The 23,996-nt window shown below is 47.2% G+C and overlaps 1 protein-coding gene across 1 annotated transcript in view; it reads left to right on the plus strand.

Annotated features, from left to right (window-relative positions):
• Nucleotides 1–811: 811 nt before the first annotated feature.
• The window catches only part of ireb2 (iron-responsive element binding protein 2), a 38,256-nt gene continuing 15,071 nt past the window's right edge, over nt 812–23,996 (plus strand). Inside the window, exons 1-12 of the mRNA XM_056281225.1 lie at nt 812–842; nt 5,829–5,915; nt 8,550–8,715; nt 8,920–9,057; nt 10,235–10,462; nt 10,591–10,660; nt 12,248–12,431; nt 12,573–12,712; nt 15,353–15,524; nt 15,762–15,862; nt 23,147–23,263; nt 23,620–23,779. Of these exons, the coding sequence (XP_056137200.1) occupies nt 818–842; nt 5,829–5,915; nt 8,550–8,715; nt 8,920–9,057; nt 10,235–10,462; nt 10,591–10,660; nt 12,248–12,431; nt 12,573–12,712; nt 15,353–15,524; nt 15,762–15,862; nt 23,147–23,263; nt 23,620–23,779 (1,588 nt within the window). The 5' untranslated portion in view covers nt 812–817. The remainder of the gene's footprint in view (nt 843–5,828; nt 5,916–8,549; nt 8,716–8,919; nt 9,058–10,234; nt 10,463–10,590; nt 10,661–12,247; nt 12,432–12,572; nt 12,713–15,352; nt 15,525–15,761; nt 15,863–23,146; nt 23,264–23,619; nt 23,780–23,996) is intronic.

Below are 23,996 nucleotides of genomic sequence, written 5' to 3' on the forward strand. Positions count from 1 at the left end.
TATTGCAGCTGGCCACCCATCCCTCATCTCCTGACTCCACATGGCCCATCCTGCTGCAACACGTCCGTACTCTGGACATCCCAGAGGAGCTCTTGCCATGTGGCCCCACCCTGCAACTCACATAATCAAGGTACATTCTTTCCAGCAATTTCACTTCAAAAGTCAAACACACACAGACTTACTGTCTCCTTCTTGGAATCTCGTCATTCCGCTTTTGGATGGCGTGTTTGTTGTCACTCAGTGACAAAAATAACTAAAAAACACCATCTATTACTGCTTCTTGATTTTTTATAGAATGCATGTATGTACTTTTAAAGTATCGTTACATTAGAATAGCCTGATGTTAAATAGGATGAGTAAAGCACATTGGGGCACTATTCATCATGAGCAGGGGCTATGCAGACACGTCTGGTTTGACGGCTCATGTAATGGTGGTATCTAAACATGGCGTATATAACCTTTTCGTATCAGTATATTAGTATGGTTTTGTATAAATATTATATATATATATGTTGTTTTACTGTGTATATTCCATCAACATCTTTACCTGCCTCTAACTAGCTGTGACATGTGAAGTTCCTTTTGAAACAAGGCTCCGTTCTGTTCTATTCTACTCTATTCTGTTCTATTGTGGTCAACACGTCAGTCAAAACCTGGTTGTTTTTGTTTTGACAACGGCTTGACAGGTGGGCGGGGGAGTAGAACTCTGTGCTCTGATTGGCCCCCGGCGCGGTGACAGTCTGCATTGTGATTCGTGGGCTGTCCCGGGGAGGCGTTGCCGCGAGGGGAGCGGATCGTGTCAGTCTCAGAAGTCATCATGGCGCTCACTTCCACGGTCCAAGGTAAAACATGTCTTCCCTTAGCGATTAACCTTCCTACCCTCCGTGGCTTAGTTCAGTCGGGAACCAAACGCCTCCCCTGTAACAGGCTTCTGCTCGCTTAGTGGACAATAGATGGACGAGCCAGCCGGCGTTAGTCAACCGTAGAGAGGGCTACCGTTAGCTCAGCCGGATCAGGACAAGATAGCCAGCCGGGGCAGATAAGAGAGCTAATGCTATGCTAGCAGCTTGGACGTGCGCAGGTTAGCCTCGTCCTTGTTCTAACTTGGCGAAAGGTCTCACATTTGATACGAGTGCTGCTAGCGGGCAAGCCCACTCTAGCGTATGCTGTGTCTTCCCTCTTGCTTATCTCTACGAGGCGTTTGGCCGTAAGGTTGATAGCTAGCCGGTTGGAAATGTGTACCTGATGATAAGGACCCTTGGTGTAATTAGGTCCCCCTCTTCTCAGCGTGGGCACCCGCCTCGTAGATGGAGCCTCCTGTGTCTGTGCTACCACTAACACGTAGCTTCGAAGAATATTATCATTGCCACCATAAGCGTCTTGTTTCCCCAGTTCATTAGTAGATTGATGCATTAACTTTTAATAGCACACTTTGTTTATTCACCCCATCTTTCACACCAGAATGCAACGTGCTTTACATTCATTGTACGTGTACAGATAAAAATAAGGCGATGAAAAGAGGAAATCAGACAGAATCTGGTCAAGTAGATGTTCTCAGTAAACAGATGTGTCTCTCATCTGGGCTTAGTGACCCTGCCTCTGACTCAGAGTTCATATCAAGGTATGTGGTTACTTTTTTCCTTGTAAGTCTGACCTCTCTTGCAAGATCTGCAGCGGAGACTTCTCAAAGTACAGATGCTTTGCCAAAGGACACTGCACGGATTTCACTTGAAGCTAGCTTATAAATTAGTAATGCGAAGTGAGCTGGTTTGCTCGCTCACCGCTTTCATCCGATGAAAATTCAGTTAGGATTTTTCAACAAAAGACTTTTAATTGTTGCTGTTACTGCTGCCTCCTCTCGGCAAGATTATTGCAGACTAAGTCCCATCCCTAGACTGTATGCCTAAGCGCTTCAATTTTTTTCCCTCAAAACAATACATAGGCCTAATCAAATAAAGTTGTCTTGTGTGCTGGTTAATCATGGTCATCATGATGAAACAGAAAGACCTGAAGTTGGTTCGTGATGTAAAGAAAACAGAATTTACATACATGTGTTACATTCTGAAAGGGTTTTCCATCGTGGTGCTGTCTGATCAGTGTTTAAGAAGTTAAGAAGGTTGTGGAACAGAAGCCATCCTTACTTGCTTACTGTGTAACGATAAACATGGTTTCTTAATGCTTGTTTGTTCTCACAATGTGGATTTAAGCTAAATTACAGCGTTGGGTTTACTTGGCAGTGCTGCTGGTGGTGTTTAGTTGTGTAACTCCACCAGGCGAAGTCCCCAGGCCGGGTTCACACTGGATGCAAAGCATCAATTCTCGCACAAGCAGGAGCCTGGCTGTTCAAACTAGTGACGCATTTCTCCGTGCCGGTCGACAAGCGATTCTGCTCGTCTGCTCTTTTCTAATCACATGTAGAGCTGATATTTATCATTTATAACACAAAGCTCTTCATGTGTTCCTACATAACAACTGTACTGGAACGCCTTTAGGAATGAGTTTTTATCTGGGTAAACGCTGAATGAATGGCCACAGTATAGACAAAGTGTTAGTTACTAGAGAAGGGCAGGAAAATCAGAAGGGTTGGCAAGCATGAGAAGCATATCATATTTTATCATTTATCAGAATCAGACCATTTATCCATCCATCCATTGTCCAAACTGCTCTCAGGGTCGTGGGGATGCTGGAGCCTATCCCAGCAGTCATTGGGCAGCAGGTGGGGAGACACCTTGGACAGGCTGCCAGGCCATCACAGGGCCCACAGACACACACACACACACCTAGGGACAATTTAGTATGGCCGATTAACCTGACCTACATGTCTTTGGACTGTGGGAGGAAACTGGAGCACCCAGAGGAAACCCACAGAGACACGGGGAGAACATGCAAACTCCACACAGAGGACGACCCCCAAAGTTGGACTACCCCAGGGCTCGAACCCATAACCTTCTTCCTGTGAGGCGACTGCGCTAACTACTGCGCCACCGTGCCACCCAAGATCATTTATATCATATATAATATAGTATCATATCTTTTCTAAGAGATGATCAGTGTGTTTTCTTGTCAGATTCGCTTGCAGCGCCTGGAGAAAATAGACCAGGTGCCGAAACTATCATTCCAGACTGTGAGCCGGCTGCAGAGCGTCCTATCTGAACAGCCCAATTGGTTAACATAGGCACTGAAAGGAAGCAGGCAGTGCTTCGTGGCACTTTGCGGTGCTTCTACGTCCAGTGTAAGAACCCGGCCTGAGCGTAAGACAGTGTTCAGAGTTGGATGAAGGGTATATATACTTAGCACAAAAAGTAAGGAAATGTGTGTTTGGTAGAGTATTTCTTTGTTGTAACAGTAAATCTTACACCGCTGGAAAGCCTGTTTATTTCCCATTTAAATGGGGCCACATTTGTGAGGAACATGCATTTGTGGGATGAGCAGCAGAGCTGAGTATGTGGGTTGCGCCCATGAAAAATTTGCCAAATCTTCTCTGCCAATGCCAGACAGCTTATTTTGCTGCTGCTACTGACTCTTGTTTTGAGCTTCTGGTACCCCAGGTGCTGACAATCAGCAGCCGGATATAAGATTTATTGCCAAGAAGCATCATTACAACAAAGACATAATCTACCAAACACACATTTCCTTACTTTTTGTGCTATATATATATGAAACCCTTTGTGTGCCATTTCCACTAGTTCATTAGTGGCTATACAGTAGTCACTCAAAACTAGTGGAATAATATGTCCTCCCAGTGGTACTTTTACTTTCATTTGTCAATTCAGCACAATGGGCTCACACCCACCCAACTATTTGCCCCCCCCAACACCCCGACATTTACTTTAGTTCTGTTGAGTGTGAAGTATAATTTTTCTTAAACATGTAGGTGTTATTTGTTTTAAAATCCAGAAATCTGAAATCCCAAACTGTAATATCCTGTGGAGAAACTGGTGTGTGGTTGTGCCAACACCAGATTACTTGCTTTCAGAGTTCAACACTCAGTTGTGTCATAATGTTGGCCCATATGTTGAAAGGCAGCATCACTAAAAAGCCTTGTTAGTTGTTTCTTTTGTACTTTCACAGAATATCAACTTTAATGTCCCACAGTATAGAACTAAAATGAACTGAGTTGCAGGCTCAGTTTCATTGTACTTGTGCAATGACAATAAAAGGCATTGAAATTTTCCAAGTGATCGATATGTTGAGCTTGGAGGTGCTCAACATATTGATCACTTGAGCACCTCCAAGTCTGAGGCCATGGTTCTCTACCGCAAAATGGTGGATTGCCCCCTCCGGGTTGGGGATGAGTTGTTGCCTCAAGTGAAGAAGTTCAACTATCGGGGTCTTGTTCACGAGTGAGGGTAGGATGGAGCGGGAGATTGACAGGTGGATTGGTGCAGCATCAGCAGTAATGCGGACGTTGTCCTGGACCATTGTGGTGAAGAGGGAGCTGAGCCGGAAGGCAAAGCTCTCAATTTACTAGTCAGTCTTGGTTCCAGCCCTCACCTATGGTCATGAGCTTTGGGTAGTGACTGAAAGGGGGAGATGGTGGATACAAGCGGCTGAAATGAGTTTCCTCCGTAGGGTGTCTGGGCTCAGCCTTAGAGATAGGGTGAGGAGCTCGGACATCCGAAGGGAGCTCGGAGTAGAGCCGCTGCTCCTTCGCGTCAAAAGGAGCCAGCTGAGGTGGTTTGGGCATCTGATCAGGATGCCTCCTGGGCAAACTTCCTTTGGAGGTTTACCGGGCACAGCCAACTGGGAGGAGACCCCGGGGTAGACCCAGAACTCGCTGGAGGGACTACATGTCCAATCTGGCCTGGGAACGCCTTTGGATCCCCCAGGAGGAGCTGGAGGGTGTTGCTGGAGAGAGGGAGGTCTGGAGTGCCCTACTTAGCTTGCTGCCACCGTGACCCCACCCCGGAGAAGCGGCAGATGATGAATGAATGATATGTTGAGCCACTACAAGATAAAATCCATCTTTTAGCGATCTGTTACACTCAATGGTTTTGCCTCTTTTCTCCTCTGCCAGACATTCTGGTACGGCATGACTGGTATTTGGACCTGTTCTGCCTGCTGTGTTTAAACAGGACTTCCAAATCTTGTTTTATCTGTCCCACTACTATTGAATTTACCTGGATTCCTAATCAACTGTCATTAGGAATAAAAATTCCTAATGACAGTTCAACTTTTGGTGCATACTGACGTCATGGAACAATTTGATACAGACTACTGTTTTCATTTTAACAACTGTGTTTCTCTCAAAATTATGCTTTCGAGAGAAAACGTAGGGGACTGCTTTTTCCCATTACACACTAAAGAAGCAGGCTTGTCCAGCTGACAGAAGTAAAGAAAAAGCAAGAAAATCTAGGTTTGGTTGTTAGAATAAACCTCTTTATTTTTTTTTTCCCCCAGTTTTTTCTTCCCCATTGTACCCGGCCAATTACCGCATGCCTCCTCCGATACATGTGGCGTCACCAGCCGCTTCTTTTCACCTGACAGTGAGGAGTTTCACCGGGGGGACGTAGTGCGTGGGAGGATCACGCTATTCCCCCCAGTTCCTCCTCCCCTTGAACAGGCGCCCTGACCGACTAGAGGAGGCACTAGTGCAGCGACAGGGACACATCCACATTCGGCTTCCCACCCACAGACACAGCCAGTTGTGTCTGTAGGGATGCCCGACCTAGCCGGAGGTGACACGGGGTTTCAAACCGGTGATCCCTGTGTTGGTAGGCAATGGAATAGACTGCTATGCTACCCGGATGCCCCAGACCTCTTTATTTTTGTGAAAACCAGACTAGCGTTAGTAGTATTTCTGACATGAACTCTGCTGCCCTCTACAGAGCATCCGTACAGCCATTTGATTGACACAGTGAAAGATGGAGGTCTCAAATTCTTCAATCTGCAGAAGCTCAATGATCCAAGATACGGTGAGTGTGTGTCAGCTGACTTAATGCTTCCCTCTTTATTAGTCTGGAACCACTTCCTCCACATGTTCTTAACAATTGTTTTTGGTGCCTTGGCCAGTATTTCCATCGTTTAAACAAATTTATACATGAACATAATTCCAAAATGTCAGGTGTTCGTCTTTTATGCCCCTTTTCCACTGCATGGTACTGGCTCGACTCGACTCTATTCGCTTTTTTTTTCCATAGGGTAAAACCTGGGGATTAGTACCCGGTACTTTTATTTGGTACCACCTTCGTCAGGGTTCAAAGCGAGCTGAGCCGATACTCAAAGTTGACATGAAAACCCTGCAGACCGCAGACTGGTCGTAGAGAAACCAACCAGCTGTGTTTATAACAAGGAAATTCCAAAGCCAGACTCGTGAAACTTGCATGGATCATCTATTCGTATAAAAAATTATTTTTTTCAGCGAAGCACTTAGTTACACTAATATTCACGTGAAGAAGCCATTTTGAGTTGGTCTTGTTGATTTTTTTTTTAAATAAAATACTTCTATGAATTTTATAATTCTATTATAACTGTGTTATCCTCTGTCAATGTTGTATTCTGTAAATTGTGTAAACACAACACCCATTGCACGTTGTCCATCTTGGGAGAGAGATCCCTCCTCTGTTGCTCTCCCTGAGGTTTCTTCCTATTTTTTCTCCTATTAAAGGGTTTTCTTAGGGAGTTGTTCCTTATGTGATGCGAGGGTCAAGGGCCCAGACACACCAGACCGACTAGCAGTGATGAGGCTGACTGTTGCGTCGCCTCACATCGCCTGCCGTCTGGGCCAAAAAGTAGCACTTGAACACACCGCAAACACTATAGCCGACGGCCAACTAGCATGTATGTTCTGCACTGATTCACTAAGCTGAACAGCCAATCAGAGTGATCTCTCTCACCGACAGGCTCCGCCGATTCAACATGCTGAATTGGCTGAAAAGCTGCCGACAGGTCCTACCAGCGCTGATGCTGCGGGACACGCTGCAAAAACTAGGGACACAGGTGCTCACCAACGGCCCAACATTGGCCGACGGCCGACCGTCGGCCTGGTGTGTCACGACCCTAAGGACAGGATGTTGTGTCGCTGTAAAGCCCCTTGAGGCAAATTTGTAACTTGTGATATTGAGCTATACAAATAAAAGTGACTTGACTTGACTTGACTGATGGGCCGCTGGTAGAGAAGGGAGGAAAAACTAGTCAACAGGCCCACAAGCGACTGATGGGACCTCGCCGTGAGGGGGTCTTATCTGTAGTGGAAAATGAAAACCAGAAAAGTAAAGTGAGTCGAGTTGAGCCGGTACCATGCAGTGGAAAAGTGGTATTGTTCTTCAGAAGTGAAGGTGTGTCCGTTGATCCACCTGTCTATCTGGAGCCTTCATGCTGTATTACAGGGGCAAGAGAATGAGTCACTCTCATTTCTTTCAGCCTATACAGCTGCACTTTGATGATGTCTCTCTTGTATTTATGTGGGCCAAACTGGGGCTAATTCAGCTGTTGCTGGGGTTATACTGTAATTTATTTGAACACTCCATTTTTCAGGTTGGTTTTCTCAGCTGCTGACTCCCAGGATGTATGATGTGTGTGTGCAGATATGCGCACATGGGGGAAAAAAAGCTTCAAAATGAGTGTAAATACAATAGAGGCCATCCAGTCCTTGTATAACCAAAGTGAGAGCTGTGTCCGCATTCTCGGCACAAAGTCAAACACATTTTCAGTGGGTGTTGGACTCTGCCAAGGTTGTCCCTTGTCTCCAGTTCTGTTTGTGATATTCATGGACAGGATCTCAAGCCACAGCCAAGGTGAGGAGTGTGTCCGTTTTGGGAACCTCAGAATTGCATCTCTGCTCTTCGCAGATGATGTGGTTTTGTTGGCTTCATCAGAACGTGGCCTCCAGCGCCCACTGGGGCAGTTTGCAGCTGAGTGTGAAATGGCCGGGATGAGAGTCAGCACCTCCAAGTCTGAGGCCATGGTTCTCTAGCGGAAAATGGTGGATTGCTCCCTCCGGGTTGGGGATGAGTTGTCTCAAGTGAAAGCATTCAAATATCTCGGGGTCTTGTTCACGAGTGAGGGTAGGATGGAACAGATTGACAGGCGGATTGGTGCAGCATCAGCAGTAATGTGGACGTTGTACCAGACCGTTGTGGTGAAGAGGGAGCTGAGCCGGAAGGCAAAGCTCTCAATTTACCAGTCAATCTTCGTTCCAACCCTCACCTATGGTCATGAGCTTTGGGTAGTGACTGAAAGGGTGAGATGGTGGATACAAGCGGCTGAAATGAGTTTCCTCCGTAGGGTGTCTGGGCTCAGCCTTAGAGATAGGGTGAGGAGCTCGGACATCCGGAGGGAGCTCGGAGTAGAGCCGCCCTACTTAGCTTGCTGTCACCGCGACGCGACCCAACCCCGGAGAAGCACCTGAAGATGAATGAATGAACAGTTGAAGTTAGCAAATCAAATGAATTCTAAATTTTTTTGCAAACGCCAACTCATGCATCGAATGAACTTTAGCTGCTGGTTTTGAATGACTCACAGGGAACAGGTAATGAGCAGTGGCTCAGGGTTCAGGTAGCGTCATTTACTGTGGGGAAAATTTAAATTATTTTCGATTCCTCATGTAGAAAAGCTGCCTTTGTCCATCCGTGTCTTACTGGAGGCGGCCATTCGTAAGTGTGATGGATTTTACGTGAAAAAGGAGGATGTCCAGAACATTCTGGACTGGCAGCAGCAGCAGAACCAGGCCGAGGTACCGTTCCCACCAGCACGGGTCCTCCTACAAGACTTTACGTGAGTATCAAAGAATTTATCCTTCTCAGACTATAAACCTTGAATTACGCTGGTCAGGATCTTGTAGTGATCTCAAAACTCTAAACACTCCTCTCTGAAATTGAGCCCCCAACCCCCCTACCTGATTTTAGTTTCATACCTTACTACCTTTTTCACTTCACTAGAGGTTGCAGGTCTGAACCTTGTTTTGCTTGGCTCCCACAGCGGGATTCCTGCCATGGTGGACCTGGCGTCCATGAGAGATGCGGTGGCCAAACACGGTGTCGACCCCTCCTTGGTCAACCCTGTATGTCCCACGGACCTCATAGTCGACCACTCTCTACAGATAGACTTCAGTAAATGGTGAGTTTTAAATGTCTGTTAGGCAAACTAGTTTTACCAGTCTAGAAACTACTGTATGAAATGTGATACATTACATTACCGTTACAATTACTTGTATGAACTAAACGGTAAGTTTTAATCAGTACCTTCAGGAGGTGGTTGACTGCCCCAGAAGAAGCTGTGTCATAAGGCCGTGACACACCAGGCCATCAGCCACTGTCTAGCCATCGGTGAGCGTCTGTGGCCTTAGTTTTTGCGGTGTGTCCCGCACCGTTGGCACTAGTCCGACCCCTGTCGGCAGCTTTTCGGCCGATTCAGCATGTTGAATCAGCGGCGGAGCCCGTCAGTGAGAGAGATCACTCTGATTGGCTGTTCAGTTTAGCGAATCAGTGCACGAGAAGAGAAACGGAAGTTACGAAAGCAAGCAAACGCCAAAGGCAAGAGGCCGCACACAGAAGGCTCTGAACAGGAAAGAGCCGAGCAGAATTTTTAAACTCGGAGATTTCATTTATCTCCAGCTCTCGACACGGGTTCGGGAAAGCCCCTTGAGCCTGTCGCTGTAGTATCCGTGATTTCACCCATTTAGTGCAACTTCTCCTTACTTTTCACCTCCGCCTCTGCCTTTCTTCTTCCACAACCAAAAGACCAAGGGCTGACAACGCCAGTGCAACTTTTTATCAGACATGTTCTCCATTAGAAGCAGCTATATTACCACACCGTCTGTAGTGATTAGAAGTAGCGTTATTACCACACCGTCTGTAGTGATTAGAAGTAGCGTTATTACCACACCGTCTGTAGTGAGCGAGAGTTGGGTGAAAACGGTAAGCAAACACTGCTTGGTTTACAGATTGTATATCCGCAGTCCTGGGTCTTCCGGTTTCACATTTTGAATGACGAATACAGACTACCACCACCTGCTGGTGTGGAGAGTTATTTCTTCTCACGCAGGCGCAGAATGTACATGCTAGTTAGCTGTCAGCTGTAGTCTTTGTGGTGTGTTCAAGTGCTGGTTTTTGGCCCAGACGCAGGCGACGTGAGGTGATGCAACAGTTGGCCTTCGTCGCTGCTAGGTCTCTGATGTCAGTTTGGTGTGTCTAGGCCCATAAACAGATTTGTTGTTCTTAAGGTCATGTGGTGTACACTCTGCTCTGTCCTTCCCGTACCAGCCCTTTTAATAATAATAATCTTCTGTCCTCAGTGCCATACAGAACGCTCCAAACCCAGGTGGAGGGGACACTCGGAGCCAGACCCAGGGACCTCTCAGACCTTTGCCCCGCAGAGGCTCGCAGTGTGGGGGTCAGCGGAACTCCTGTAGAAAAACCAGCTGTAGTGATCCCCCCACCCCCTCTGGGCGACCTTCGACCTCTGTCCAGCAGATCGAGAACACACCCCTCCTCTGCCCCTTCCACCTGCAGCCGGTCTCTGAGTATGTCAGCAGGACTCGGACCATTTAATGTGTAACAGTGAACAGATTCAGTTTTCTCTATCTCTAAGATAGGGCGGGAAAAAAAACACCCTCTTTTTTTTTCTTTTCTTTTTTTTTTTTTTCTGTAGACCCGAAACAGCCCTGAAGAACCAGGAACTGGAACTTATCCGGAACAAAGAAAGGCTCCAGTTCTTTAAGGTACAGACACACACACACACACAGAACACAGTTGCCCCTTTTTCTACTGCCACCCAGTGCTGTACTGCCCCATGCCGACAAACAGAGCCCACTAGTTGGGAAAATGTTTCCATTACCAGCAGAACCATTCTCAAACAGGTCCAGGAGCTCCTGTTTAGACAACCTCAAGACATGCTGCCCTTTTCCCGGACCCTGTAGGGGGAGCTAGCAGGGCTGAATATCACTGATTGGTTCAGTAGAAATAAGCTAATACCTGATGGATGAATGAATGAATAATGATTTATTTGGAACATGTATACAAGCAGGACATAACATACAGGTGATCCAATACCAATAATGTGAAGTGATCAACAAATCCACACATCAAACTCGGTGAACAAATCTCCATAGACCATCGATCCAGCCATTATCCAAACCACTTATCCTGCTCTCAGGGTCACGGGGATGCTGGAGCCTATCCCAGCAGTCATTGGGCTCCATATCGCCATCAACATCAGATTATCCCCCCCCCCTTTCTCCCCAATTGTATCCGGCCAATTACCCCACTCTTTCGAGCCGTCCCGGTCTCTGCTCCTGCAAACTACCACATGGCTCCTCCCATACATGTGGAGTCGCCAGCCGCTTCTTTTCACCTGACAGTGAGGAGTTTCGCCAAGGGGACGTAGCGCGTGGGAGGATCACACTATTCCTCCCAGTTCCCCTGAACAGACGCCCCGACCGACCAGAGGAGGCGCTAGTGCAGCGAACAGGACACATACCCACATCCGGCTTCCCACCCGCAGACACAGCCAATTGTGTCTGTAGAGATGCCCAACCAAGCCGGCGGTAACATGGGGATTCGAACTGCCGATCCCCGTGTTGGTAGACAACAGAATAGACCAGCACACCACCCGGACGCCCTGTAATGTTTGTACTTTGTTTGAGTTCCATGCTCAGACTTCCATAGTTTTACCCCACAGATTGAAATGCCCATGCTCTTCAAAGTTATACAAACACATCATTTCTTGAAGTTTAATTTCCCTTTCAAATGATATTCCCCTTCTCTATCTCAGAATAAACTGATGATGACATCATCAGTTTAACTGTCACCTGGCTGATCATCAACTTCTCTTTTTGTCCTCACCTTTGGGTCAGAAACTGGAACTTGATCCCCTCGGCATAGTTCCTTGTGCAGACGTTACAGCACAGGGCACAGTGAAAACAGTCTACATAGAGTACTCTGCCAAATGTACTCTAGATAAAGAAAGTCAGCATATTTCAGTATCAGCAAAACTAAGGGCTAATTTTTTTTCTCCACAGATGAACGTTTAGCAGAACGTGTCACTGAGAAGGTTTGACGTGTAGGTGGTGGCAAGTTGCATTGTAATTGGTTAATTTGTCAAGTTCAAACAAAAAAACGTTTGGTTCATGGCAAAAAAAAGCTTGAAAGCTTTCACAACAGGAAGGTTTATATACCATCTTGTAAAAAAAGAGCCAGAATTAAGAAATCAGTTTTTGGTTTGAGTTATGAGAGCTAACTTACAAACAAATAAACTTGAAACGTCTTCTTCTTTGTCCTCCTCCCACCCTGCACCCACCACTGGACAGTGGTGCTCTAAGGCGTTTAAAAAGGTAAACGTGGTTCCACCGGACGTGGGCACGTACCACCAAGTGAACCTGGAGTACCTGTCCAGAGTCATCCAGGTGGATGCAGGTTTCATCTTCCCCGACAGCGTCATCGGAACCGATTCCCACACCACCATGATCAACGGCCTTGGCATCTTAGGCTGGGGTATACTACAGTTCAGCTTCTTCTTTTAGCCCTGATCCAAACCACAGTTACACGATGATGCAAATACAGCAGAAATAGAATTATTTGACTGCATGCAAATCTTCAGGACCGTAGGTTTATTCTCTGATGTTGTCTCGTCAGGTGTTGGTGGGATTGAGTCGGAAGCGGTGATGCTGGGCCAGCCCGTGTACCTTCCCCTCCCCCAGGTGGTGGGCTGTAAGCTGGTGGGCTCCATCAACCCACTCACCACCTCCATAGACATCGTCCTGGCCATCACTAAGGTAACCACTCTGCATGACTTCCTTCATAAATTGGAATATTTAATTGACACACTAGATGTGAACTTTGATGAATGCAGACAGAAATGATGTTGTACACATGTGAGTACACAGTCATGAAGTGTCAGGAGCATTGTACTAGTGAGACAGTACAGTGCAGGGTACATCTGTCAGGCCAGTAATTACTACTACTAACACACTAGCCTTGCCAGCCAGACCCTTCTTCAAATAGTAGGTAGGGCAGCACAGTGGCGCACTGATTGGCACTGTCGCCTCAGCAAGAAGGTCCTGGGTTTGAACCCTGGGGTTGTCCAACCTTGAGGGTCATCCCAGGTTGTCCTCTGTGTGGAGTTTGCATGTTCTCTCTGTGTCTGCGGTGGGTTTTCTCCGGGTGCTCCGGTTTCCCCACCATCAAAAAAGAAACATGCATGTTAGGGTTTATACTTCTGTCTGTGCCCCTGAGCAAGGCAACAGGAAAAGAACTGGAGTTCAGGATGGAGCACAGCATGTAGGTGGCAGATCACACCTAGGATGGGTTAATTTGCAGTAACTGAATTTCCTCAAGGGGATTAATAAAGGAAACTTAAATTAAAAACCCATTACCAGGGGTGTCTGGGTGGAGTGGCAGTCTGTTCTATTGTCTACCAACACAGGGATCGCCAGTTCGAATCCCCGTGTTACCCCCGGCTTGGTCGGGTGTCTGCGGGTGGGACGCAGAATGTGGATATGTGTCCTGGTCGCTGCATTAGCGCCTCCTCTGGCAGTCGGGGCGCCTGTTTCGGGGAGGAGGGGGAACTGGGGGGGAATAGCATGATCCTCCCACACGCTACTTCCCCCTGATGAAACTCCTCACTGTCAGGTGAAAAGAAGTGGCTGGTAACTCCACATGTATCAGAGGAGACATGTGGTAGTCTGCAGCGCTCCCTGGATCAGCAGAGGGGGTGGAGCAGCGACCGGGAACAGATCAGAAGAGTGGGGTAATTAGCCAAGTACAATTAAGGAGACAAGGGGGGGGGCATTACCAAAGTTGGATAATGAGCGAAACAGGAGGATTTTTCCATTTTGAAGAAACCAGTCGCTATTTTGGTGGGCGGGACTTCAGGTGACGGCTACTCCAAAAGTGTCCAGTCATGAAACGTTAAGGATGTGCCGACAAAATTATCAAAAAATGTCACCGTTTGTCGACTTTGTGATTTGAATTATAAAGACAAGAAAAACAAGCACAATCTATTCAGGGATATTGTAAAACAGCACTATGCTGTAGGTGTAGAAGACCTGACTGGGCCCACTACAGCTAGCGATGCAGTAGTCGCTGACGCTAACCCCCTACAGACGAAGGGCTGTATCTGAAAAACCAGGCTTTTAACATAACCAGATGGCAAACAGGCAAGGACATCCCTTTTAAAACTAAATATTAAATCTATCTACAACTACTAATACTACTACTACTAATACTACTACTAATAATAATACTACTACTACTTTCGGCTGCTCCCGTTGGGGGGCGCCACAGTGGATCATCCATTTCCATCTCTTCCTGTCCTCTGCATCTTCCTCTGTCACACCAGCCACCTGCAAGTCCTCCCTCACCACATCCATAAACCTCCTCTTTGACCTTCCTCTTCTCTGGCAGCTCCATATTCAGCATCCTTCTCCCAGTATACCCAGCATCTCTCCTCCACACATGTCCACACCATCTCAATCTTGTCTCTCTTGCTTTGTCTCCAAACCGTCCAACCTGAGCGGTCCCTCTAATATACTCGTTCCTAATCCTGTCCTTCTTCATCACTCCCAGTGAAAATCTTATCATCTTCATCTCTGCCACCTCCAGCTCCTCCTCCTGTCTTTTCATCAGTGCCACTGTCTCCAAACCATATAACATAGCTGGTCTCACAACCATCTTGTAAACCTTCCCTTTAACTCTTGCTGGTACCCTTCTGTCACAAATCACTCCTGACACTCTTCTCCACCCACTCCACCCTGCCTGCACTCTCTTCTTCACCTCTCTCCTGCACTCCCCGTTACTTTGGACAGTTTACCTGAAGTATTTAAACTCGTCCACCTTCAATACCTCTACTTCTTGCATCCTCTTCTTCCACTGTCCTCCCTCTCATTCACGCATAGGTATTCTGTCTTGCTCCTACTGACTTTCTTCTCTCCAGTGCATACCTCCACCTCTCCTGGCTCTCCTCAACCTGCACCCTACTCTCACTACAGATCACAATGTCATCCGCAAAAATCATAGTCCATGGAGACTCCTGCCTGATCTCGTCCATCACCATTGCAAATATTAAATAGATATTCTTTGCAAATCTTTGATATTGCTGGCTGAATGAGTCAAATGTACCTTAAAGAGCGCAATCACATTTTTTGTCGTAGTTAAAAATGTTGAATTTCTTGTCGCGAAGGGGATGTTGAAATCTGTAACACAAGAGGCTCAGAGAGGAAGGGACGGTATATGTCAGACCAGATATGGTTGGCACCAATCAGAGCTCTATACAAGTTTCTCAGATCTGTCAGGCCAGACTACTTACATACAATGGTTAATACTATTAAGTACAACAAATACAGTAATTATAGTATTTGCTCCTCCAATGATGTGTATTGACCTGGGTCTGTGTTCTGCTCTGTTCATTTTTGCAGCACTTGCGGCAAGCTGGGATTGCTGGGAAGTTTGTGGAGTTCTTTGGGCCTGGTGTGTCCCAGCTGTCAGTCTCGGATCGTACCACCATCGCCAACATGTGTCCTGAGTACAGCGCCACTGTCAGCTTCTTCCCCATCGACCACGTCACACTCACGCACTTTAAAAAGACGAGTGAGTCTTCCAGCTACTGCTAGCATCCACCAGGAGTCTCCCTCCTGTTCACTTTCAGTTACGATATGCTGTGGTGTGTTGTTTATTTGGGTGGGTTGAGTCTCAAGTCCCTCCTAACCTGTGAGTTTAGTTTGAGTCTAACACATCCAGGTTTGGTTCTTAGCAGTATTCTCCACACAGCATTGTCTGAGTTTGTATCTCACTGCTGCTCTTCTGATTTTTTTTTTTTCTCTCCAGACTACAGCCAGGAGAAACTCGAATTACTGGAGTTTTACTTGAAGGCTGTGAAACTGTTCCGGAGCTACGAGGACCCGTCACAAGATCCCCATTATTCTGAGGTATCGTGTCTTCTCTACCCAATAACAGACTGGGCCTGGACTCACAAACTGACACAACAGATACAGGAGACTTTTCATTGTACTCAGTCAGCTGGAACACTGCTAGAACAGGTTGAAAGTAACGTTTTACTGATGCAGCAGACATTTTCATTCTAAGTAAATTATAAGAGAGTCAGCAATGAGCAGATATACACTACATAGCCAAAGTATGTGGACACCCAAGCATCACACCGATATGCGCTTGTTGATCTCACTTTTTTTTTTACTCCCCAATTGTACTTGGCCCATTAATTACCCTGTTTTCCGAGCCGTCCTGGTCGCTGCTCCACCCCCTCTGCCAATCCGGGGAGGGCTGCAGACTACCACATGCCTACTCCGATACATGTTGAGTCTCCAGCCACTTCTTTTCACCTGACAGTGAGGAGTTTCACTAGGGGGACGTAGCACGTGGGAGGATCATGCTATTTCCCCCAGTCCCCCCCCCCCAGCCCCCGAACAGGCGCCCTGACTGACCAAAGGAGGCGCTAGTGCAGCAACCAGGACACATAACCCACATCCGGCTTCCCACCCGCAGACACGGCCAATTGTGTCTGTAGGGACGCCCGACCAAGCCAGAGGTAACATGGGGATTCGAACCGGCGAGCCCCGTGTTGGGTTGATATCATTCTTAAACCCATCCATCCATCCATTATCCAAACTGCTTAACCTTACCCAGGGTTGCAGGGATGCTGAAGACTATCCCAGCAGTCATTGGGCGGCAGGCGGGGAGACACCCTGGACAGGCTGCCAGTCCATCACAGGGCCCACACACACACATTCACACCTAGGGACAATTCAGTACAGCCGATTCACCTGACCTACATTTCTTTGGACTGTGGGAGGAAACTGGAGCACCCAGAGGAAACCCACGCAGACACGGGGAGAACATGCAAACTCCACATAGAGGTCGACCCGGGATGACCCCCAAGGTTGGACTATCCTGGGGCTCGAACCCAGGACCTTCTTGCTGTGAGGTGACCACGCTAACCATAGGCATTAATATGGAGGTGTCCCCCACTTTGTTGCTATAACAGCCTCAACTCCTCTGATAAGGCTTTCCACTAGATTTTGGATCATGGCTGCGGGGCTTTGCTCCCATTCAGCCACAAGAGCATTAGGGAGGTCAGGCACTGATGTTGGGGAGAAGGCCTGGCTCGTAGTTGGCGTTCCAATTCATCCCAAAGATGTTGGATGGGGTTGAGGTCAGGGTTCTGTGCAGCCCAGTCAGGTTCTTCCACATCAAACTCGGCAAACCATGTCTTTATGGACCTCGCTTTGTGGATGGGGGCGTTATTATGCTGAAACAGGAAAGGGCCTACCCCAAACTGTTGCCACAATGTTGAATGTTGAAAGTGCACAGTTCTCCAGGATGTCATTGTATGCTGCAGTATTAAGATTTCCCTCACTCAAACTAAGAGGCCTAGCCCAAACCATGAAAAACAGCTCCAGACCATTATTTCATTCACAAAGGATCAATCATAATGCTATCATTGAATTTTAAAGTCTATTCCCAACTTGGAAAGTCAAGGGATTTGATCATTTTTTGGGCCAAGTCATGGAATATCAGCAGATTATGTTTGTGTGTGTGTGTGTGTGTGTGTGTGTGTGTGTGTGTGTGTGTGTGTGTGAGCCCTGTGCGATGGCCTGGTGGCCTGTCCAGGGTGTCTCCCCACCTGCCGCCCAATGACTGCTGGGATAGGCTCCAGTGACCCTGAGAGCAAGATAAGCGGTTCGGATAATGGATGGATGTTTAAAGTTTAGTTGCCATTTATCAAAATGTAATATTTTCCATGCAGTATTTTTCTTTATCGGGTTATTTCATGCGTTTCCCATATTGCGTGAGTGGTTGTTATGGTTACTTAGTTTTTCAGTGCCCGTTTATCCCCTTCCCGCTCGTCAACACTGGCAATCACTTAAGTCAAGATATGCAGTCTCCTGTACCTGCTAATGAAGGCAAACTGCCAGGAAACATGCCATACATTTCAAGAGCTCTGGCTACAGAATGATGACTTCAGAGACTGGGTGATAAGAGTAGATGACAGAAAGGCTTAACGTAAAGATGCTACTGGTCTGTCGGCCCAGGGACCACGGCCCTGCCTGGAGCTGTGCCCGAAGAGGTAACACTAAGGGCGGTCTGACAGGATGTGGAAGTGGGGCAGGCTAAGCTAGCTGCTAGCCCATGCAGACCAGCAGTTCTGCTAACACCGAGGGCGGTCTGGCAGTGGCCTCGCCTAGCCTTGACTGTTTTTAGTGTTGTCGTGTGGAGTGCAGGAGGTGTGTCGAAGGTGTCTGGCTGGGGGAGCTGGCGTTTGATCGGCTGAGGGAGCTTGGTCTGCTGCATCCGGTGGGCCCAAGGACCCACGGCCCTGACCGGAGCTGCACCAGAAGAGGAAACACCAAGGGCGGTCTGACAGGATGTGGAAGTGGGGCAGGCTTAGCTAACTGCTAGCCCCTGCAGACCGGCAGTTCCAACAGTCATCCTGACTGGCGTTCATTCTCCTTGACAGTGATTTTTTTGTTAAGTTTAGATATATGTGTTAGTTTGGATATATGTGTTGTTGTAGTTTTTGTATATGTGTTGTTGTCTTTGTGTTGCACTGCTGTGGGCTGGTGAAACCATGTGTCATTTCATTTCATGCACATGAAATGAAATGACAAAGTGATTCTGATTCTAATCGTCCCATCTTCGTCACTCCAATCGCAGTTATAATACTGGGTAATAAATCACAGTGACGGCAGGCCTAGTCTACATTTAGGATTATAATAGTTCAAGTTCCCATTAAATTAAAATAGATGTCTGTTTGTTTTTAGTCACACGTCTTCACTTATTGTCACCTACAGGCTAGTATCTGGCCCAGTAGTGACAAAAGAGTCATTTTGTAGGTATTCTTAATGTTATTTAGAGTTTATTTATGGGAAAACAATAAAAAAAAAGTTGATGATTCATCCTACATTCGGGCATATACTAATCTTGCGTCCGATGAAACAGTTTTTCAAAAGTATAGAGTATGTCCTTCCCTCATGACTATAAATTCTGCCAGTTACCGGCTGGTGCACAGGACCTACAAGCTAGCTAGCGATCATGGGTCATCGCTGTGTTTTTGGTTGTGCTAACCCCCACAATCATCTTAACCCTTGGCTAAGAGGAAAGGGGGACCCCCCCCCCCATTGGGTCGTGTCGGCTGGTGAGTGTTGTGTATCTGAGGAATGAGTCAGACTGATTATCATGTGTGTCAAAACTTGACTCACTTCTCAAAAACGTCCCAACATACATCACACCCAGACAACACTGTCAGACCAACATTATCAAACAGACTTTTCTATCGATGCTCACGACATAAATTATAAATCAACTTACAGATGTCATTGTCAAAACAGTATACGTAATGCAGCATTACCTATATAACAAATGTAACACACCCCCCCTTCCCCTCCAACACAGAAATGCGAACCAAGTATGAAAGGAGGTGAGGAAGCCTTGCAGGCGAGCAGGGCGGGAACGCGTCTGTAAGAGCCTGGAGCCTGGTGTTTCGCCAGGGTACGCTGACTGTGGGCCTTGTATGGCCACAGTAGGGTCAGCTTATAATGCTGGGCCCTGTACTTGTAGCGGGGCCAAGGGAACGTGTGGCATGGAACAGTCAGCGTGGCAGCGATGCCAGAGTTGGCTCCTGCACTGTCTTCAGCCGGCTGACATGCCCGCAGGAGCCACTACATGCTCCGGACCCCTGCACATTTCTTTTATAGGGTCTCTGTCCAGAAGAATGTTCCCAGATGGTGACACTGCTGGCAGCTTTAAATGTGGAGCGACTAAATCCTCTTAGTTGACCGTTTTTGGCATAGCACCGTACTATGCATGCTCAATAATCCAGGTAAGCAAATCAAAGAAAGGTGAATCAGTTCATCTGGACACGTTATTTGAGAGAAACGTTTCATCATCATCTAAGTGACCTCTTCAGTCTCAGCTGACTGCAGGTATCCCACCCTCATAAACAATACAGGAACCTCTTCAGTCTCAGCTGACTGCAAGTATCCCCACCCTTATAAACAATACAGTGACCTCTTCAGTCAAAGTGCCGTGACCATTAAGTAGAGTTACAATGGCCATGTTGGGAGTGACGAAGAAGGACAGGATTAGGAAAGAGTATATTAGAGGGACAGCTCAGGTTGGACTGTTTGGAGACAAAGCAAGAGAGACAGGATTAAGATGGTGTGGACATGTGTGGAGGAGAGATTCTGGGTATATTGGGAGAAGGATGCTGAATATGGAGCTGCCAGGGAAGAGGAGAAGAGGAAGGCCAAAGAGGAGGTTTATGGATGTGGTGAGGGGGGACATGCAGGTGGCTGGTGTGACAGAGGAAGATGCAGAGTACAGGAAGAGATGGAGACGGATGATCCGCTGTGGCGCCCCCTAACGGGAGCTGCCGAAAGTAGAAGTAGTAGTAGTAGATCAACAAGTTGAGAAGAATCCTCAAACTGCTCACTGAGACCAAATGAGTAGATGAAAGTGGTTGTGATGATCTTCTTAAACAGTACAGGATGTTCCTCAGTGAGACTGTACTAAAGATAACGGCAGATTTTAATGACTTCAATCTTGCCACAGGCCAGGTAGATGCCCTACTCTATCAAACAGTGGCAGGAAGGTTTACGGAGCACTGGGATGTTGTGGCACTCCTCCTAACGCTCTCACGTGGAAATGCAACAATGGAGAGAGGTTTTTCAGTCAACAGACAAATAGAGGTTGAATACGTGAAGGAAAGCACTGACAGTGCAGAGCGTCTTGCGTGTGATCATTTGAGGTCGGGGGGGAATGGATAACGTTGTGTTAAGTAAGGCCTTACTTCAGTCTGCGTCCTCAGCAAGACAGCGATACCTCTCTTATCTTGGGGAACAGAAAACCAAAACATGAAAAGGAAAACCCTCTCTGAGACTGACGAACTAAGGGAGAAAAGAGCATGCCTCCAGAAAGACGCCTCAGCCACAGAGCAACCTGCTGGTGAACTTGCATTAAAGGCAGAACGTGTCGGGAATCGTACGTTCATTGCCTAGTCACATAAAACTACATAAGATGAACTTGATGACAAACGGAAAATCCTTCAGAGCATTTATCCCCTGAAAGCATCTAGTACTACTACTACTACTACTACTACTACTACTTTTGGCTGCTCCCGTTAGGGGGCGCCACAACGGATCATCCGTTTCCATTTCTTCCTGTCCTCTGCTTCTTCCTCTGTCACACCAGCCACCTGCATGTCCTCCCTCACCACCTCCATAAACCTCCTCTTTGGCCTTCCTCTTCTCCTCTTCCCTGGCAGCTCCATATTCAGCATCCTTCTCCCAGTATACCCAGCATCTCTCCTCCTCACATGTCCACACCATCTCAATCTTGTCTCTCTTGCTTTGTCTCCAAACCGTCCAACCTGAGCCGTCCCTCTAATATAAAAGAAATTAAACCAACAACAGTAAGGTGTGTGTGTGTGTGTGTGTGTGTGTGTGTGTGTGTGTCGGCAGGACAGTTTGTTGTTAAAGGCAGTGTTTTCACAACTTCATGTGTTTAATGTTGATCCAGGGCATTTGGTACTTCATTAAGAAGACATGTAGCTCAGTGTTCTGCATGAGGCCAGTTTGTTTATAAGGCTGTGTCGGTCGAGTTGTGTGTGATCATAATTGCGCACTACGTTTAAGCAGTGAAAACGTTCCTTATGTTTGGGACCAAAAACGTCTGATCTAGTAAATAAAGCTCACAAATTGATGGGTTTAAAATACTGTGGCTGGTTTTTGTCTGCTCAGCACAAAGACGGCCTGTTTTTCCATTCATTCGTTACAGGTCATGGAAACTGAGCCTTTTAGTCGGTGAAGGTCAGGGAGTTTGACATTTGACTTGGAGTGGGAGCCCTGTTGTGTGTCAGCATCCAGAAATGTTGGAGCAGTGAGCAGTAGTCATATGATGGCCGACAGTACAGGTCATATCATGTCATGTGCAAATAGTGTGAAGGTAGAATAATCAGGAACAGGAACACTTTGTCATTTCATTTCACGTATGCAAGTACATGAAATTAAATGAAATGTCGTTTCCCCCAGCCCACAGCAGTGCAACACAAACACAAAACACACATCCAAGAACTTCAAGAACACACACACTAACACATACGTATATCCAAACTAAAAAAAAAAGAATCACTGTCCAAGGGAACAAACGCCAGCCAGGATGACTGCCAGAACTGCCGGTCTGCATGGGCTAGCAGTTAGCTTAACCTGCCCTGCTTCCGCACCCTGTCAGACCGCCCTGGGTGCTTCCTCCTCGGGCACTGCTCCAGGCAGGGCCGTGGTCCTTGGGCCCACAGGACGCATCAGACCAGACTCCCCCAGCTGATCCAATGCCAGCTCTCCCATCCAGACACCCTCAACACACCTCTCCACACGACGACACCAAAAACACCACAGTCAACGCCAGGCGAGGCCGCCACCACACCACCCTTGGTGTTATCGGAACTTCCAGTCTGCATGGGCTAGCAGTTAGCTTAGCCTGCTCCACTTCCGCGTCCTGTCAGACTGCCCTCGTAGTTACCTCCTCGGGCACAGCTCCAGGCAGGGCTGTGGTCCCTGGGCCCACAGGACGCAGCAGACCAAGCTCTCCCAGCCGATCCAGCACCAGCTCTCCCAGCCATCAAACGAAGACAAAATTTAAATGCAGATGTGGACAAAGACACTGCATGGACGGTACTGGGTGAGGCCGCTGCAAGCGTGAATTCACGCCGCCATCTTCCCACATCGGAAGCGGAAATAAAATAAGCTTATATTTATAGACTGCCAACAGCCCACTTAAGTGCATGTATATGTATGTGGACAGACAGTCCTCAGTCCTTTACCTTTCATGCTCCCAGTGCACACTAAAAGCCAACATTTCCCACAATCTTTGTGAGCCATATTTTGTGTGATATTTGTCTGTTTGTAGAAATGCAGAAGTTGGGTATGTGTGGACAGAACTTTTGTGTGGGGCTCTTGCTGAGGGCCACGTTTATGTCATTTTGTTCAACAATAACCATAACTGACATCCGTCTGTAAAAATCGTACCTGGGTGTGAAATTACCCCTTCGTGCAAGCAGGCTATAAAGTACACCATCACACAAACTCGTATTCCTTGTACCTGCAGACAAGAGTTGATGTTGAATGTGGCTTGACCTTCACTGTGGCTGGCAGAGTGAAGACATGAGGATGAGTGAATGAAAATCCCTGTTCTGTGTGCAGGTGATCGAGATCAACCTCAGCTCCATCGTGCCCTACGTGAGCGGACCAAAGCGAGCCCAGGACAGAGTGTCTGTCGGCAGCATGAAGGAGGACTTCCAGAGCTGTCTGGATGAGAAGGTGACCTGCAGTCCAGAAAGAAAAGAACAGCTTTTAAATACATGAGATTAGATTAACGTTAAAATCAGCAGCAGAGCTTCACAGTTCTACTCTGTTTTGCCAGACCTCTGACCCAGAAGTCCTTACATGAACACTCTTAATGACAGTCCTTTATCAATTAAGTACAGTGCCTTGCAAAAGTATTCAACCCCCTTGACAGTCATCATTCAATTTCTGGATTATAAAAGATACTTGCACATCTGTTCCTGAACAATACTATTTTGTGAACCCATAACCTCTAGCAGCATGTTCCCAAAGCCACAAATGACCATTGAGATGGTGTCCAGCTGAGCAAATCCTCCTCTCCCTCTTTCCAGGTGGGCTTCAAAGGCTTTCATATTGCCAAGGCAAAACAGGAGACCCGGGTTCCTTTCCTCCACGGTGGACAGGAGTACCAGCTGGCTCACGGCTCCGTGGTCATCGCAGCCGTTATAAGCTGCACCAATAACTGCAACCCATCTGTCATGCTGACCGCAGGTGAGACATTTGTAAGATGCTGTGCCTGTTAAATCCAGCAGGGCCCGATGTACACAAGTCTGCATGGGAGTTGGACTTAAATGTGGGTGGGAATGATGAAATGGTTTGAAATTGCTAAACCAGTCTAACATCTTGAGAAGGTGAAGCTCATAACAGGAGCGATGATTCAAGCTGGAAAGTGTAATGGTGTTCTTCTCAACACAGTCCTACTGAGAAC

Source organism: Lampris incognitus, chromosome 6, assembly GCF_029633865.1.
Source record: "Lampris incognitus isolate fLamInc1 chromosome 6, fLamInc1.hap2, whole genome shotgun sequence".
Classification (NCBI taxonomy): Eukaryota; Metazoa; Chordata; class Actinopteri; order Lampriformes; family Lampridae; genus Lampris; species Lampris incognitus.